The 15,568-nt window shown below is 40.7% G+C and overlaps 1 protein-coding gene across 8 annotated transcripts in view; it reads left to right on the top strand.

Annotated features, from left to right (window-relative positions):
• Positions 1-15,176, top strand: part of Cadps2 (calcium dependent secretion activator 2) — a 486,122-nt gene extending 470,946 nt beyond the window's left edge. For all 8 annotated transcript variants that reach the window (XM_055608125.1, XM_055608124.1, XM_055608126.1 and 5 more), the window contains 4 exons: positions 1,087-1,170; positions 1,276-1,308; positions 14,607-14,714; positions 15,124-15,176. In XM_055608125.1, coding sequence (XP_055464100.1) covers positions 1,087-1,170; positions 1,276-1,308; positions 14,607-14,714; positions 15,124-15,165 — 267 coding nt within the window. In that variant the 3' untranslated portion in view covers positions 15,166-15,176. The remainder of the gene's footprint in view (positions 1-1,086; positions 1,171-1,275; positions 1,309-14,606; positions 14,715-15,123) is intronic.
• Positions 15,177-15,568: the final 392 nt, after the last annotated feature.

Below are 15,568 nucleotides of genomic sequence, written 5' to 3'. Positions count from 1 at the left end.
CAATATGTACAGTAGTATATATAAATAGTAGTCTATATATTCATATGTGCATATGAATATATAGACATATATAAATGCACTATACATATATATACATATCCACATACATATATACACACACACAAGCACACACACATATGAATGAGGGGGCCAGGTTAGTGACATAGGTCAGACTGGTAGGATGCTTGCTTATCTGACATACACAATGCCTGGTTTTGATCCTTGGCATCAAATAAAGTGGGCATGGTGATGCACACTTGTAATCCCAGAACTCAAAAGGAGGATCAGAAGTTCAGAGTCATTCTCGACAATATAAGGAAGTTCAAGGCCAGAATGGGACACACAATACCCTGTCAAAAGTCAGAAAAGAGAGAAGGGGAAGGAGGGAGAAGAAGAGCATGAAAGAGGAAGAAAGAAGAGGAAAGGAAAAAAGTTTTAGACGTGAAACATTTCTCAAATGATTTTAATTTATTAGTGTCTATATTAAAGTTGAAAAATGATTTTACTTATTTATGGTTTAAATCAGAATGTCCAACCTGTTGGCTCCTCTGGGCTACACTGGATGAAGGACTTTCTTTATTCATGTGCAGGGGTATCCGACTCCCAATGGTCAATCCATGATTGCAGGAGTGTGTGTGAGAGAGAGAGAGGGGGCTGTCCTTGGATGCCTAATTAACACTGTCGGTAAATGCTTGTTAAAATACTAGAGAAATTGTAGCATGACATTGTCATCTACAAAATTGACAATTGAAAATGGTTCAATTGCAAAAAAGAAAAATAGCAAAGTTTTAAATAAATTTTTAATTTTAGGCTACATTCACAGCTACCCTGGACCAAATGTACAGTAACTCTTCTCTTTCCCACTTTTAATTTTTAGAAATTAACATATTATTTTCAGCAATGGGGAAGGATCTTGGAGCTCATGTTCACAATGATAGAACAAACATGACAAGTTCTCCTGAATATAGCTGTCAGTTTAGTATGTGTGTGTGTGTGTGTGTGTGTGTGCATTTACAAATTGTCTGCCCTGCTCTTAGATTATATGCACAGAAACATTCTCCTCACTCATCATGAACTCTGTTGCAGTTTGTTTCAGTGTTGGAAGGAGTACTGTCTAAACTGTCGAGGTATGATGAAGGCACTTTCTTTTCATCCATTCTGTCATTCACTGTAAGTATTTCAATGAGTTCTCTTGTGTTGCCTTTTACCAGTTACCACAGTGCTCAGGTATCAGTTAAGAATTCTCATAATTTATTCTTTTCTTTCCCTTTTAAGGTGAAAGCAGCTGCAAAATATGTTGATGTCCCTGTAAGTATTTTTAATCTGTTTTCCTTCCCCCACTCCTTCCATCCATCCATCCTTCTCTTCCTTCTCTCCCCAAGCTCCTCATCATTATGAATCAGTGCTGAATAACTTCAGTTCTTTAAACCAATACCATCCCCTTGGGGAGCCGTTTCCTTTCCTTAAACAAGCACTAACCATCATAATGAAACCCTGGCAGCATCATTTCAGTGTATTTTAGTTTTTCTCCTACAGCTTGGAAGCTGTCAGAAAGTTAGCTCATCCCGAGAACATGACATTAGAGCTCCAAAAAGAACTTGCAGACGGTGGGGCTGGGACGGTGAATGCCTTACACTATGTAAAACAGTACTTGGTCTCCTCTCTCTTTCTATGAAACTAACAAATTCCTAGTAAGAATTAAAATAGCAGTAAAGGTTCTCAGTTTCAGTCAATACACTCAGTTTTTAAATGCAAAGGCCACAGTGACTGAATCAGTAGTCATTTGTTTAAACATTTGGTTTTTCAAAGACTTCTTGGAAAAAAAGCAGGACCTATACATTTGTTCAAAATTTAAGATACCAGGAGTGGAAATCATGGCACCACATAAATGCACAAACCAATTTAGTATAGTATTTTAAAGATGTACTGAATTAATTTGGGCTTTAAATTTCATTACTGACACATTCATTACTGACACAATCTATGGATTATAGATGATCAAAGCCTAAACTGATCTAATTGTGCGTCTGAGCATATGTTATCAGTTTTCACAGAGTCGAGCGTGGTGAATAGCCTCTAACGTAGCGAGGTGCTTGGTGTAACTCGGCTCTTCATGCTGAGTGTCTCCTCTAGAACTGGAACACATGTGTGAATGTGAGCAGCAAGACAGCCGTGGAGCCTTGAACAAGGACTGAGGCAGTTCTGATGTTTAAAATGCTTACCTGCATTTGGTCACCAGCATGCCTGATGCTGTCTTCGTAGGTGGACATTCTAAAATAAAAGGCCCTAGACATTCCCACCATTTGTTGGGGTTTCTTTGGAGCATTTTACTGAACGAATGACTCCCAAGGAAGTCTTTGTGCCCTGCCTGTCTTGTACTTAGAGGCTGTGCTGGGAAATAAAGAGGTTTAAATGCATGCATGAAGGAGAGAATGGGAGAATCAAGGGGAAATTTTTACACTTTATGTCTCCGGAAAGTCCAGCCATTCGGTACACATGTAATTTATTGTACTACTTATGCATCTTATAATAGGTTTTTTTTTCCTTGAATTTAAATAGAATCAGATGTCATAGTTACCTGTGTCTCTGGAGCTTTTGAAGCTCTCAATTTAACTATGAGCTAGATCATCTTTGCTCCATAAAATGTTAGCTGAGAGAGGCAGAGGCTTGATTCCCTCTCCTCAGTGCAAAAAGAGCATCCTTTGACATCCTTCTCAAAGAGTCTCTGAGCTCTGTTTATTTAGTTCAGTGATTGCAAACTGGCCATTAGGCAGCCTACTCTTAAGTATGATGAACTGACCTTCTGTGCTTCTGTGAATTCTGCCTGTTAATTCCAGTTCTGCTTCTTTCTTAATCAGGGTAGTATTTCAAAATATGATGATCTCTATCATGGCTCCTATTCAGATGCACACATTATCTGAACAACTCTTATTATTTGGATTAAAAGCCATCAAGTCTTGACTGAAACCACTGATAAAATTGTGTTTAGTGTGCACCAGACCAGGGGTTCTTAATGAGACTGCTCATCCCATACCTCTGGCAGCTCGGAGTCTGGGAATATAGTATATAGACATGCCATCATAAGCAGTGCTCTGTTGACCATTCCCAACCCCCTCATCATACCTGTCACTGGCTTTGATGAACTGCAGGTGCTGTGGTCAATGGTCAATCCAGTGACCCCATGGAGCAGAGCTGTCTGTCCCATAGAAATGCCCTGGTCAGGTCAGGCTATGAGTGGATGACTATTTTCCTCAGACCTGGAGTTGCATTTCTATTGCAAACGCCTATCAATTTTAGAACTATGAGGTCCTGCTAGCTAATATTATTCTTTGGGTTCATGCTCCAGTGAATGTATCTGTCTGAATGGTCTTTTAAGGAAAGGGGGCACTGGCTCCATTTTTATAAAAATTGAGCATCATAGAACCATATGCAAAGTACAAAAATATGCATCCTCTAAAGGAAAATATAAAAGCAAATATCACTTGGGTTTAGTGATGAATATTTCAATACAATACCAAAACCATAGTTTGTGGAAAGAATTGATCAGTTGAACTTTAACAAATTGAGAAGTGAGGCTGGAGAGATGGGTTGCCACTGAACTAAAACCCTGAATCCTTTCCCCCAAACCTATATGGTAGAAGGAAAGAACTGACCCCTTTAATTGTCCTCTGACCTCAATACACACAAACACATACACACATGCATGCACACGAGCATGCACACACGCAAAAACAGACACACACACAATTAATTAATTAGCTCTTTTCATACAGAGTTTCACTGAGCTAGGACTTAGTAATGGCTGAGTTTTAATTCATTTTATATGGCCTTGGACAATTGGCCAACTGTATGGCCTTGAGCTTTTACTTAAGGGACCTCAGTTTAGCCTTCTATAAAATGGATGAAGGAGGTATATAATTTGTATTAATCCTACTATAAGCTTCTACTCTTTGAATTCTGAATATCTGTTTAAGTCCCTCCAAGTGAAGGATGTCCCCCAGGTGTTGATGAGAATATAAGAGCTAGAAAAAAAATCTGTGAAAGGAACAATACCTTCTCACAATACTACCACCTTCTGGAAGATATTTTGAAAACAAATCTGTAGAAATACTGAGTCACTATAAAGTAAAAATTCCCCATGAAATTAAATATTTCTATTCTAAGAAGGAGATGGGGACTCATGCTCTCAGGGTCCACTCACTTGGAATTACCACACAGCTGAGGATGAGTGAGACCTAGTAAGAACAATGATTTGGCTGGGAATGGCGGCATGGGTCTCTTATCCCAGCACTCTGAGGCGGCAGTAGGTGGACCAGATCTCTGTGAATTCAAGGCAAGCCTGTCCAGGCAAGTCGCAGGCTAGCCAAGGCTATGTAGTGGAAGGTTGGACATGAGAAGCCTGTGAAGAGAGGGAAAGTGGGAGAATCTTTAAATTTAGCAAATCATAGCATATTATGAGCAGTTTTAGCAGCTGCACCTCACCATCATCTTCATGCTGGTAAAGACTGCAGAGGTTTAAAATTTGGAGTGACTGGTAGGCAAGGTCTCAGGGAGACCAGGCTGGTCTGAAATTCACTCTGACCTTAAAATCTTAATCCTCATATTCTGCCTTCCAAGTTCCAGGATTATAGTCCCGTAGCACCACACCAGTTTGCCTAGTTAAAACAAGACAAAACAAAACTAGACCTGGTTGTGGTAAATCTGTCACAGTCCCCAGAAGAAAGGAGTGTGGATGTGAGAGTGAGAGGTAGCTTATTAAATGCAGACTAAGAGGAGACTGTTTACATTGGCTTTATAAACGTGAGCACTAGTCCCAAATCAAAAGCTTGGTAACACTGAAGTACTGTGTATACTAAAATTAACAACAATTTCTAAAAGTTCCCACCTAGGGTAGGAGAAATGGTACATCAGCTAAGAGCATGTATTACTCTTGTAGAGCCAAGTTCAGTTCCCAGTTTGCTTGTAGGATAGCTCCCAACTTCCTGTAACCACAGCTCCAGGGGTTATGACATCTCTGGCCTCCAATGGCTTCTGTAGTCACATGCACACACAGGAAGAGGGTTTAAACAAGGAACAAGACAGGAGCCTACCCACAGAGGGCCTCTGAAAGATTCTACCCAACAGGATATTAAAGCAGATGCTGAGACTCATAGCCAAACTTTGAACAGAGTATAGGGAACCTTATGAAAGAAGGGGGAGATAGAAAGAGGGACAGGAGCTCCACATGGAGAGCAACAGAACCAAAATATCTGGGCCCAGGGGTCTTCTCTGAGATTGATACTCCAACCAAGGACCATGCATGTTCATAACCTAGAACCCCTGCTCAGATGTAGCCTATGGCAGCTCAGTGTCCAAGTGGGTACCCTAGTAAGGGAAACAGGGACTGTCTCTGACATGAACTCAGTGGCGGGCTCTTTGATCACTTCCCCCTGAGGGGGGAGCAGCCTTACCAGGCCACAGAGGAGGACAATGCAGCCAGTCCTGATGAGACATGATAGGCTAGATAGATTGAAGGGGAGGAGGACCTCCCCTATCAGTGGACTGGGGAAGGGACATGGGAGGAAAAGAGGGAGAGAGGGCAGGCAGGATTGGGAGGGCATGAAGGAGGGGGCTACAGCTGGGATACAAAGTGAATAAACTGTAATATATAAAAAGTTTTTTTTAATAAAAAGAAAAGAAAATCTTTAAAAATAAAAAGTCTGCTACTCCGTGGCAGCACAGGGGTAAGATGTAGCTAAAGGCACTGTATGTTTTCAGCAGGAGGAGGGCAACAAGGTAGCTAAAGGCAGCTGGCTCCAAGCCTGATGACCTGAGTTCAATTTTCAGAATGCAGATGGTGGGAGAGAACCAACTCCCAAAAGTCTGCCTCTGACCTCCACATATGTATGCACACAGCCCACATGTACAAGCATGAACACATGCACACAAAATAAATAAGCTAAGATGTAATAAAATGAAAGTTAAAAAGGGATGGAAGGCTGGGTAGTGGCTCAGTAGGACAACGCATTTATTTCTCAAGTGTGGGGAGTTGGGTTCAGTTTAGATCCCCAGGACCCAAGTAAAACCAGATATGATAGCTCATGTGTGTAATCTCAGCATTGCTGCAGTGAGATGAAAATCCCCAGAAGAATGTGGGCTGTCTAGCATGGCATTCTCTTCAGTGAAGACCAAAAAAGAGACCCTGCCTCAAATAAGGTAGATGATGAAACCCAGTGCCACCATTATCCTCTGACCTCTACACCAGTACCATGGCAAACACAAGCCCCAGTCATACTCAGGAACATGCATACACACCATACACCAAGTTAACATAAATAAAACCTTTGTGAAACATCGTTTGAAACAGTAATGTGGAGTATGCTTTTCTAATCAAGTAGTGCGGCTCCTTAGGGGAGCCAGGCTGCCTGTGTCTGAATTCTTCATCCATCATTTTGCTTATATTATCAGTGTGACCTCGGGCACCAATTTCTTTGTCTATTAAATGAAGATATAATTATACCTCTTACAGGCTTATTGTGAGTAAGCACTTGCGGGCTTCCTAGAGTGCAATTAGTCCTCAGTAAGTGTTAGTTATTATCGTATATTACCATTGATTAGAAAATAAAATCTAGTGACTACGTTCTACAGAGTCAACATTCATTGATTGTAGCTGTATCACTGTGGACAAATCACATAAGTCGTTTAAAAGCAACACGCCCTTTTAACTTCTCCAGAAAGCTGCCAGAACAGTTAAGGATCCCATCTAAGAAGCTTGGAAATAGTAGCTTATGAGTATAAAAGAGGGGGAGGGAGAGGAGTGTGATGTTTATCCTGAGAGGAACCAAATGAAACAGATAAGATGGCCGGAGAACAGTATCCATGTTCTCTTCAGTAGCAAGCCTTCAAATATTCTCTCTTCATGCTCATTGCCAAACACGTGAAATCTCAGAGCTCCCCATATGGGGCCTAAACTCAGCTCTGTATGGCAGAGACGACATAACGTCCAGCTTCAGCTCCCTCCTGGGTCCACTGCCAGCTGCCTCACCTGTGGCTTCCATTTTCCTTCCTTTGCATTAATGACACTCGTATCATCTCTGTGCCATGTCACAGGGTCATTATGAAGATCCAAGGAGTGTATCAGTATGCTTTGTAAGAGTAAGCCAACATGGGAAACCCATGTACAGTGGCAGTGACTCACAGTGACTCAAAAAATGCAGGTAGACAGTTCCTGAAATGGGACACCCTCAAGTGTCCACATATACATGCATGCACATACCTACACACACATAAATATGTATGTATGTACACCTATATGCATGTACATATGTACACCTATATGCATGTAGGTACATACATACCCTGTGGGATGTATGGATCACTGACATTTTGCTCCTTCCCATTTCACATATGTGATTCTGATAGTGTTTCTTATTTAGATAAGGTCATGCTTCCGTGCTTCCTGTGTGCTCACCAGGACGTGGAGCAGGGAGCAGTGGTGTACCACTTGTGGGAAGCTTGGCTTCTCTTGTCCCCACTCCCTTGTGGCTGTTTTTGCTTCACTCTGTTTGGTTTGGTTTTTCTCCATTTCACTGTTACTTCTTTTCCAAGCTCAGTCGATCAGTGGCCTGTCCCTGACAAGTGTAATTCTGGCACTTTCAGGCTTCCTTTTACCAATTACCTAAATCATTCCCAGGTCCTCTGAGCCCTCAAAACTAAGCGTGAAGTAGCACACAGATTCTCGGCTTCGCCTCCTGGGATCCTCGTATGACATTAGTAAACAATGCCGTTCTGTCTGCACAGGGAACATTAACAGACAGTACCGTGAACAGAGAGGATCTGCCTTGGTATCAGTGACAGTCAGCGTGCTAATGGTGCGGGGCTCACATCTCATAAGAGTATTAGCACATTCCTGGCTAGAGGCTACTGTCTGAGCAGCTGGTCCTCCCAAGGAGGTGGTGCTGGTGATGCTTATCACTGATCAGAAGTAGCCAGCAAGACTCCAGATGCTCAGCCTTAACAGAAAAGGCATAGCCATTCATAAAATCTGAGTGGAAAAACTCATTCTGCCTCCTTTCCTTGGGCACCATTAATTATTAAGTTATTTTCTCATTTTTAGTTATTTGTTTTTAATACATTTTTATTCTTTGAAACTATAGTTACATCATTTTCTTCTTTTCCTCCTCCCCCAGCCTCTTCTATGCACCCCACTCTCAAAATCATGGCCTCATTTTTAGTTGTTTATATATGTGGATGTGTGTGTATGTATGTATATCAACACATGTATAACTGTGTATGTATATCAACATATATGTGTGTGTGTATATATACATATATGCATTTATCTGTGTGTGTATTCCTAAGTATATAAACACCACATGCTCAGCCCATGTGTGACATCTATGTATATGATTTCAGGGCACACCACTTGATACTGGGTAACCAACTGGTGGGTTCTTCCCTGAGGAAGACTGTTTCTCCTGCTGTAAGCGTTCCTTGTTTGCACGTGGTTCTTTGATTCATCAGCACGGCTGCCTAAACATGACCTGAACGAGGATGACACCAATACAATGCTAATATTGAAGGGGCAAAGCTCATGGGGCTTCAACCCTAGTGTTCCTTTTAATGTTTAAATAGCCTTTTCTTGGAAAGATCTTCTCCAGTAATAGGCCAAAAATGTTGGGGCACACACATGCTGATAGCAACAGTTTCTAGACATGTTAGAATATGTCACTCCTTTAAAGAAATAATGCAGAGCTTCCATTTGCGTGAAATCAGTGTGGCCACTTCTGTTACAAGAGCTTTAAACATAGCCATGACAGAGTCTGGTCAGTATTCTCAGAGTCTGTGTGAGGCTCCGACTCTCATTGATGACTTGGGGGTCCACACAGAAGGACCCCAGGGCACAAGCTATGCAGTGAAAGGATGCCCTGCCTCAGCAGTCCAGGCCTGACTGAAATGTACACCCTTAAAACATTTCATTACATGCTCCCAAGTCTGGAAAAATTGTTGTAAAGGTTGTGCCATCTTTAATTCATATTTCCCCACTCTTGTGTTTGTGGTGTTTGTTGTGTGGTGTGTGTGTGTGTTTGTGGTGTTTGTTGTGTGGTGTGTGTGTGGTCTGTCTGTGTAGTTATGAATCTATGCAAGCATGTGTGAAAGTCACAGATTGGTGTTTACCTGTCTTGCTCAATTACTTCTCCACCTTATTTTCCAAGACAAAGTCTCCCCCTGAACCTTGTCATTTGGGCTGGAGTGGCTGATCAGAAAAACTGGCCGCCTAAGAAGCCACTGATATCTGTCTGTTTCTACCACCCCAACCATCTGAACTCACTTCCTCAAGCTTGCACAGCAAGTATTTGGGTCAGGAAAATCATAATGGTGTTTAATAGAATCTTAAAATTTCCCTCCCCCTTTCTCTCTCTCTCTCTCTCTCTCTCTCTCTCTCTCTCTCTCTCTGTGTGTGTGTGTGTGTGTGTGTGTATGTGTGATACTAGAGACCCAACCTAGGGTCTCATATATGTTAATAAATCAGTAACACTTGACTCATTGTTTTAAAAAATAGAAAATCTATTTCAAAGTCTTGAAAGAACATATCCTTACAAATTGTGGAATTAAATGTCTTCTCTCTGCCCCTTCCATAAGCTAGTCCTCTCTCTAGAGGTAAACATAATACTAAAGTTGGCATCAGTCTAGTTTGATGATTTTGACTCCATTTCTTTTGGCGTTCTATCAGGTGCAATATAATTGTGCTACTTCTTTAAAAAGGCAAATTAAGTACATATTTATTGCATCATCACAAAAATACATAACTATTGTCTAAAGATTTTTGAGAACATATATGCAAAAGTAAGTGCTTTCAAAATGCTGTTGAATGTTTTTTAATTGAAATACAAAACACAGAAATTGATGTGTAAATGTCAAAATAATGAAATGTATGCATTAAACAGTGAACAAACATGCTGTTTCTTAAGAATCACCAAGACAGTTATATGTCTCCCAATAATTAGCTTTTTAAGTTATTACTGAGTCTTACATGCCTGGCCTGGGCTACAAAAGGCTCCTGTGACACTTTCAGATTCCAAAACCATGCTCTTGTCTCAAGCCTTTCACTTTGTCAGTGATAATATATGAGAGAATATGAAATTTCATTCACAAAGCCCTACAGATCATATACTAGAGGAGAGCATAGTTTCACTCTAGATTGTCTCTTCAATGAAAGTTGGTTTTTTTCTTTTTCTTTTTTTCTTTTTTTTTTTTTAGGGGAGAAGTGCACTTTTAAATTAAGTCAATTACACCGTAGCTTCTAGTTAATCTTTCAGGCAGGAATGGTATATTTAAAGTGTGTCTCCTTGTTAAACAGACACCATGACAGTGTTTGTGTAGTGTATCGTTAACCTCCAGTGGAAGGTTAAGCAGCTTCTTCTATATCTAACTCTGTCACTGTGAAAAATGACTGCCGTGTCATACCCACTTACCCATGAATAGGGAAGTGAAAACTCGCACCTGTGGGATTAGGTAGAGCAGCAGGAAGTAAGAGCGTTTGCAGCATATAATTAGCAAGGAATTTTTTTTCTCTCTTTTTAAGTGGTATGTTCCTCTTGCTGCGTTAACTAGTAATTAATGTTGAAAAAAAAAATCATGCCGGAGACTACACCCTTACTCTTCAGTTACTTGTAAACCAATGTCAGTAGAACTCCCCTTAAAATACTTCATTTTCCTTCCGTGGCTCCTGATTCCTTTGTGTTCATGGGGGAATTTTTTTTTTTTTTTAATATATCTCTATGTCCTCTTACTATAGCTTTGTTGGCCAAATTTGCCTTTCCTGCTCAGAAGAGTAAAAGTAACTTAGGAATTTTTTATGTTTAGAGACAACTGTCCTAATAAGCAAGGTGGGAAAGTTTATGCAGTGAACTGAGGGCTTCAGAGGTTTAAACTGAAAATATGAAAAAAAAAATTTATATTCCCAAATTGTGTTTAATAGAGCACTTGCCATGTGGTCTTTAATTGTTATTTTCTCATATTCGTTAAGGAAACTATAATTTAATTAGGAATACAGAAACAATTTCTAAGCATGGCGCTGTAGGATGCGGTACTCTTGGCTAACAAGGTGTGGGAGCCTGTCATCATCGGCGTTCCACAGTGTGTTCTCCCGGTGGAACTGGAAGGCACACCTCTTGTGTGAGAATCCGGAGCTGCTTCCTCCTCCTCCTCCTCCTCCACAGTGCAGCTGCAGACATCCGTCTCATCCATGTTCCAAACCAAGCGCAAACAGCTACCATCGGAGGGCTTAGCTCTCAGGCTTGTTGAGGCCCATACAATAACAGCTAACGCTGCAACCAGAAGCAGTGACTTCTCAGATGTGTAAATTCCACGGGCCACGTCACAAGAGCTCTGGCACAAAGGAGCACTGAGCCAGTGATAATGTCTTCTATCCAAACACATTTGTACTGAAGGTAGAAAGTGTTTAAAAGGAAAATTGCATCCTTTTCAGCAGTTTATCAGAGATAATTACCCTGCGTGCACCACGTGAAGGATAAAGTGTCTTAAAGACTATAACTCTAATTGGAACATCTCACCAGGTGCTGCGGTTACTCTTACTTGTGTATATTCTCTTAATGATTATAGTCTCATGCCACAAACTGCATGAAAATACATTCACTAGGTGTGAAATTCCCATATGTCACAGTTTCAAGAATAGGTAAACAGCGCCAAGATAAAGGAAGGAGTCATGCTAATGAGGAATGTTAAGAAGTCTAGGCTTTATTTTCCAAGCTAGTACATCTTAATTTGCCAAAAACGAAGAAAATGCGACTTTGAAAATACAAACTTGGATGAGCTCTCCCCCACACACTTACAAAGTGGCAGAACTCACTCCAGTGTTCAGCATTACATCGCTGGAGGCTGCCAGTAAGGAACCAAAATTCGCTTTTCTTTTATGGTCAAGCTACAGAGCGGTTGCTGGTTTTAGATGCTGAAAGATAAACTCTTCCTGGACAGTGTTTTATGAAGTCACTTGTTATCTTGAAAGTGATCATGACCACAGGAGTTTCTGTGAGAGTAAACAAGCTGGCCACTGTTCTTCCTGGCAGTAACTGGCTTTCCGCTGAGGCTGTTGGACGAAGTGATTGATTGGATTAAACTTCCAAGCATAGTTTGTTTTTTTTTTTTTTTTGAGAGGTGGAAATTAAAGAAAAAAAAAGAGTTTGGGTAGGGAGACATGAGGGAAGGCAAGGCAAGCCTCCATCCCATCTCCAGTGGAGTGGGCTGTATTCGATGCCTTGCTATTATTGGTGTCATAGTTTCTTGTCTGCAGGCACCTGCCTGAAACTCAGATGCCGAGTTCCCTCTGTAGTAAGTAAAGAAAATTGGCCTCATATTATTTTCACTCCACGGCAGCATGCTTTCTGAATGTTCTCATTTTCAGTGTTTTGACAAAGTTTGAGAGGGACAGAGAAAAATACTTGCCATGTTGGCCGTTTCTCCCTGTAGAACCAGGACTGGTAATCTTTTTGTAAATGACCCCACCTCTTCACATGAAGACTGATCTGTAAGCCTCGCCACCCCAAATAAAAGCAGCTTGGAGTTTTGACCACCATCTTTGTAGTTACTTGAACTTTCAAACACTGGTTGAACTTCTTTGGTTGCCTCCACTAGGCTGACAATGTACTGCCCACATTGTGAATGGATGCTCCTAGAGGAGACGCTTGTGAGAACATTTGCATAAATGGTTATTTTAGATGTTAACATAATTTAATTATATCAGGGTTATGCTGTAAAGGTTTCTGAAGTTTCTGTCCTCTCTACTTGAAGGTGAATTTAAGTTATCAGGGATGGGGGTATAGCCCAGTTGATAGAAGGTTTGCCTAGCATGCAAAAACAAAAAACGAACAAACAAACAAAAGAACCCTGCACTCCATTCCCAGCACTCCATAAGCTTTCATGGTGGTACACAGTGCCAGGCCTAGCACTTGGAAAATGGAGGCAAAGAGGATCAGAACTCAAAAATCATTCTCAACTGCATAGCAAGTTCAAGGTCCCCTGGGCTACAAGAGACCCTGTCTCAAAAAATAAATAAATAAAAATAAAAGCAGTTATCATTACTGTACAAAAAAGTAGGCATCTAACATAAGGTCTGATGTGTATAACTGAAATGAAAGAGCTGGTTCCTATAAATGCAATGGTTTAAGGACAGGCGCTCTTATTACGGCATATCACATATCAATCCACCCTCCTCAAAAAGAGCATAAAGTAGTAAAAACTCTCTGTCCCTCACGAGGAGATGTTCACGCCAGGCCTCCACTGGTCAGATCTACGCCTCATGCTGCTTTTGCAGAAGTGATAACAGTTCGATAGCTCGTGTCCTCTTCTACCTGATCTTCTTTCAGTGCTCACTTTTGAAAGTGAGTCTGTGAGTAAACACTGTAAGCACATTCTGTGTCCGTGGGATGGTGTGGGCTTAACTCTCTTAACTGGCCATCAGTTCTACTGTCACGTTCTTACTAACGTTATACTTTAATCTAACAGTTCAATACTGGGGCTGAGTCAACCCCAGATGTAAGTGATGTAAATGATTTTTCAATCAGTCAGCCTACATACGTGAGAAAGAGCTAATGATAAGTTGAGAAGGAAATTTCTTTGGCAGTCCTGAAGACTTTTGACCCTCATCCTGATTTATCAAAGAGGAATTATGCTAACTACCCTTCCTCTTGTAACAGGAGAAAATACCAAATGCTAGATAATATAGCTAGTTCACCTCCTTGGTCCAACCTAAGAGATGAATGAATTGATATTCTCACTGCACTTCTATAATAAAAGATGTCTGTAAGATAATGTTGGTGAGTAATGAGTAGAAGCAACAGGCCATCCAAAAATTGTTTTATTTTACTTTGTATTAAATGTTTTCCCAAGTTTCCTACTGTCTTACAAATCTTAATAAGAACATCGACTTTGTATTCTTTGTACACCCATAGTACTCAAAAGAGGCAAATCAAAGACAACTAATGGTTTTCCTATCATTGATGAGCCAGTAGCAGGTAATGAAAAGTCAGCTGTATGATACTTATAACTAAGGAATAATATTTCCATTGAGAAGTTGTCTTTTAATCTCCTTATTTATACTTCTTGAGATTGTGACTTTTCAGTTTACTCATTTTTGAAAAAGGTATGTATGGGAAGCTGGAGAGACGTCTCGGCAGGTAAAGGCTGCACACTGTCTTCAGAGGGCCTGAGTTTACTTGCTGACACCCAAGTTGGGTAGCTCACAATTGCCTGTAGTCTCCAGCACCAGGATAATTCCACACCTCTGGTGTCTCAGGACACCTACATTCACATACTATACCCACACACAGATGCACACATACAAGTAATTAAACATAAAATAAACATCCTTTAAAAGGTGTGCACAAGCCTATAACCATGTCTTCCTAATCATCGTAACAGCAATGGATGTGACCTTAAGCAGTAAAGATCAGTGGTAAACCTGTACATGTGTTAGTCTTTGTTGATTTGGTGTAAACATATTTCATAGGTGTGAACAGTTTCAACAGCCATCGAAATATTATTAAATGAAAGTTCAGAAATGAGAACTGACTTCTTTTTTAATTCCTCATCCTTTTCCCATACAACAGAAACCAGGGATGGATCTGGCAGACACCTACATTATGTTTGTTCGGCAAAACCAGGATATTCTTCGAGAAAAAGTCAACGAAGAAATGTATATAGAAAAGCTGTTTGATGTAAGTAGCCAACACAACCACGGGTCATTGAACACTTTTATCTTGATTTAAAATATTAATGTGCACAAAAAATGTATGTGATTATTTTTGTCACTACTAAGGTCTTCATGTAAGCCTAACTAACAACTAGGCATGGGAGCGGTTAGTTTTAGGCTCTTGATGGGGTTTCTCTAAAGGTAACTAAGAAAGCACTCAGTAACGGTGCTGTCACTCACCTGTAACTACGACCACTCAGTTCAAAGGAAATGGCATTGTGACAGTGGTGCAGCTGTGCACAGCGCCCCAGTGCTCATCCTGGCCCTGGTAGTCTCTTTGAAGTGTATTTACATGCATCGTCTCTGCATTTTAGAAATGCTTTTCTGGCAGTTTCATTTAATTATGCAAGTTACCGCAAATGTTTTCATAACAGCAATTCGCGGGCCTCGTGGTGACACTTCAGCTGTGGCAGTAGCAGAAGGTCCCACCACGTCAGCATCTCCACCGCGGTCTGTCGTGTCCGTGTGTGCTGTTTGTGCAACTGGGTGGTCAAAGTGAACCTTATCGTTCTGACTTTATGTTTCCAGGCCGTTTTACAATAAAAGTATCATCTGTTTTAATAAGCTACGTGTTAATATGTGTGAAAAGAATGATTTCCTAAAAGCTTTGATGCCCTGCAGGGGTAGAAAAATTATCATCTATCCAGCTGGCTCTTTTACAAAATACTGAAACCATATTAACAACTTCTGCTTCGACTTGGAATTGGTCTGAGTTGACGGGCATATGTTTTATTTCCAACTTCTCTTTTACTTTTTTGCTTATGTGGTGATTTTCAAAAATGTTGAACAGAAAAAGAATGGTAAGTTGACGTTATTTCT

The sequence above is a fragment of the Psammomys obesus genome, unplaced genomic scaffold (genome assembly GCF_907164565.1).
Source record: "Psammomys obesus unplaced genomic scaffold, mPsaObe1.curated_primary_1811, whole genome shotgun sequence".
Classification (NCBI taxonomy): Eukaryota; Metazoa; Chordata; class Mammalia; order Rodentia; family Muridae; genus Psammomys; species Psammomys obesus.
The sequence above is the reverse complement of the archived record's forward strand: the minus strand, read 5'-3'. Positions and strand labels throughout refer to the sequence as shown.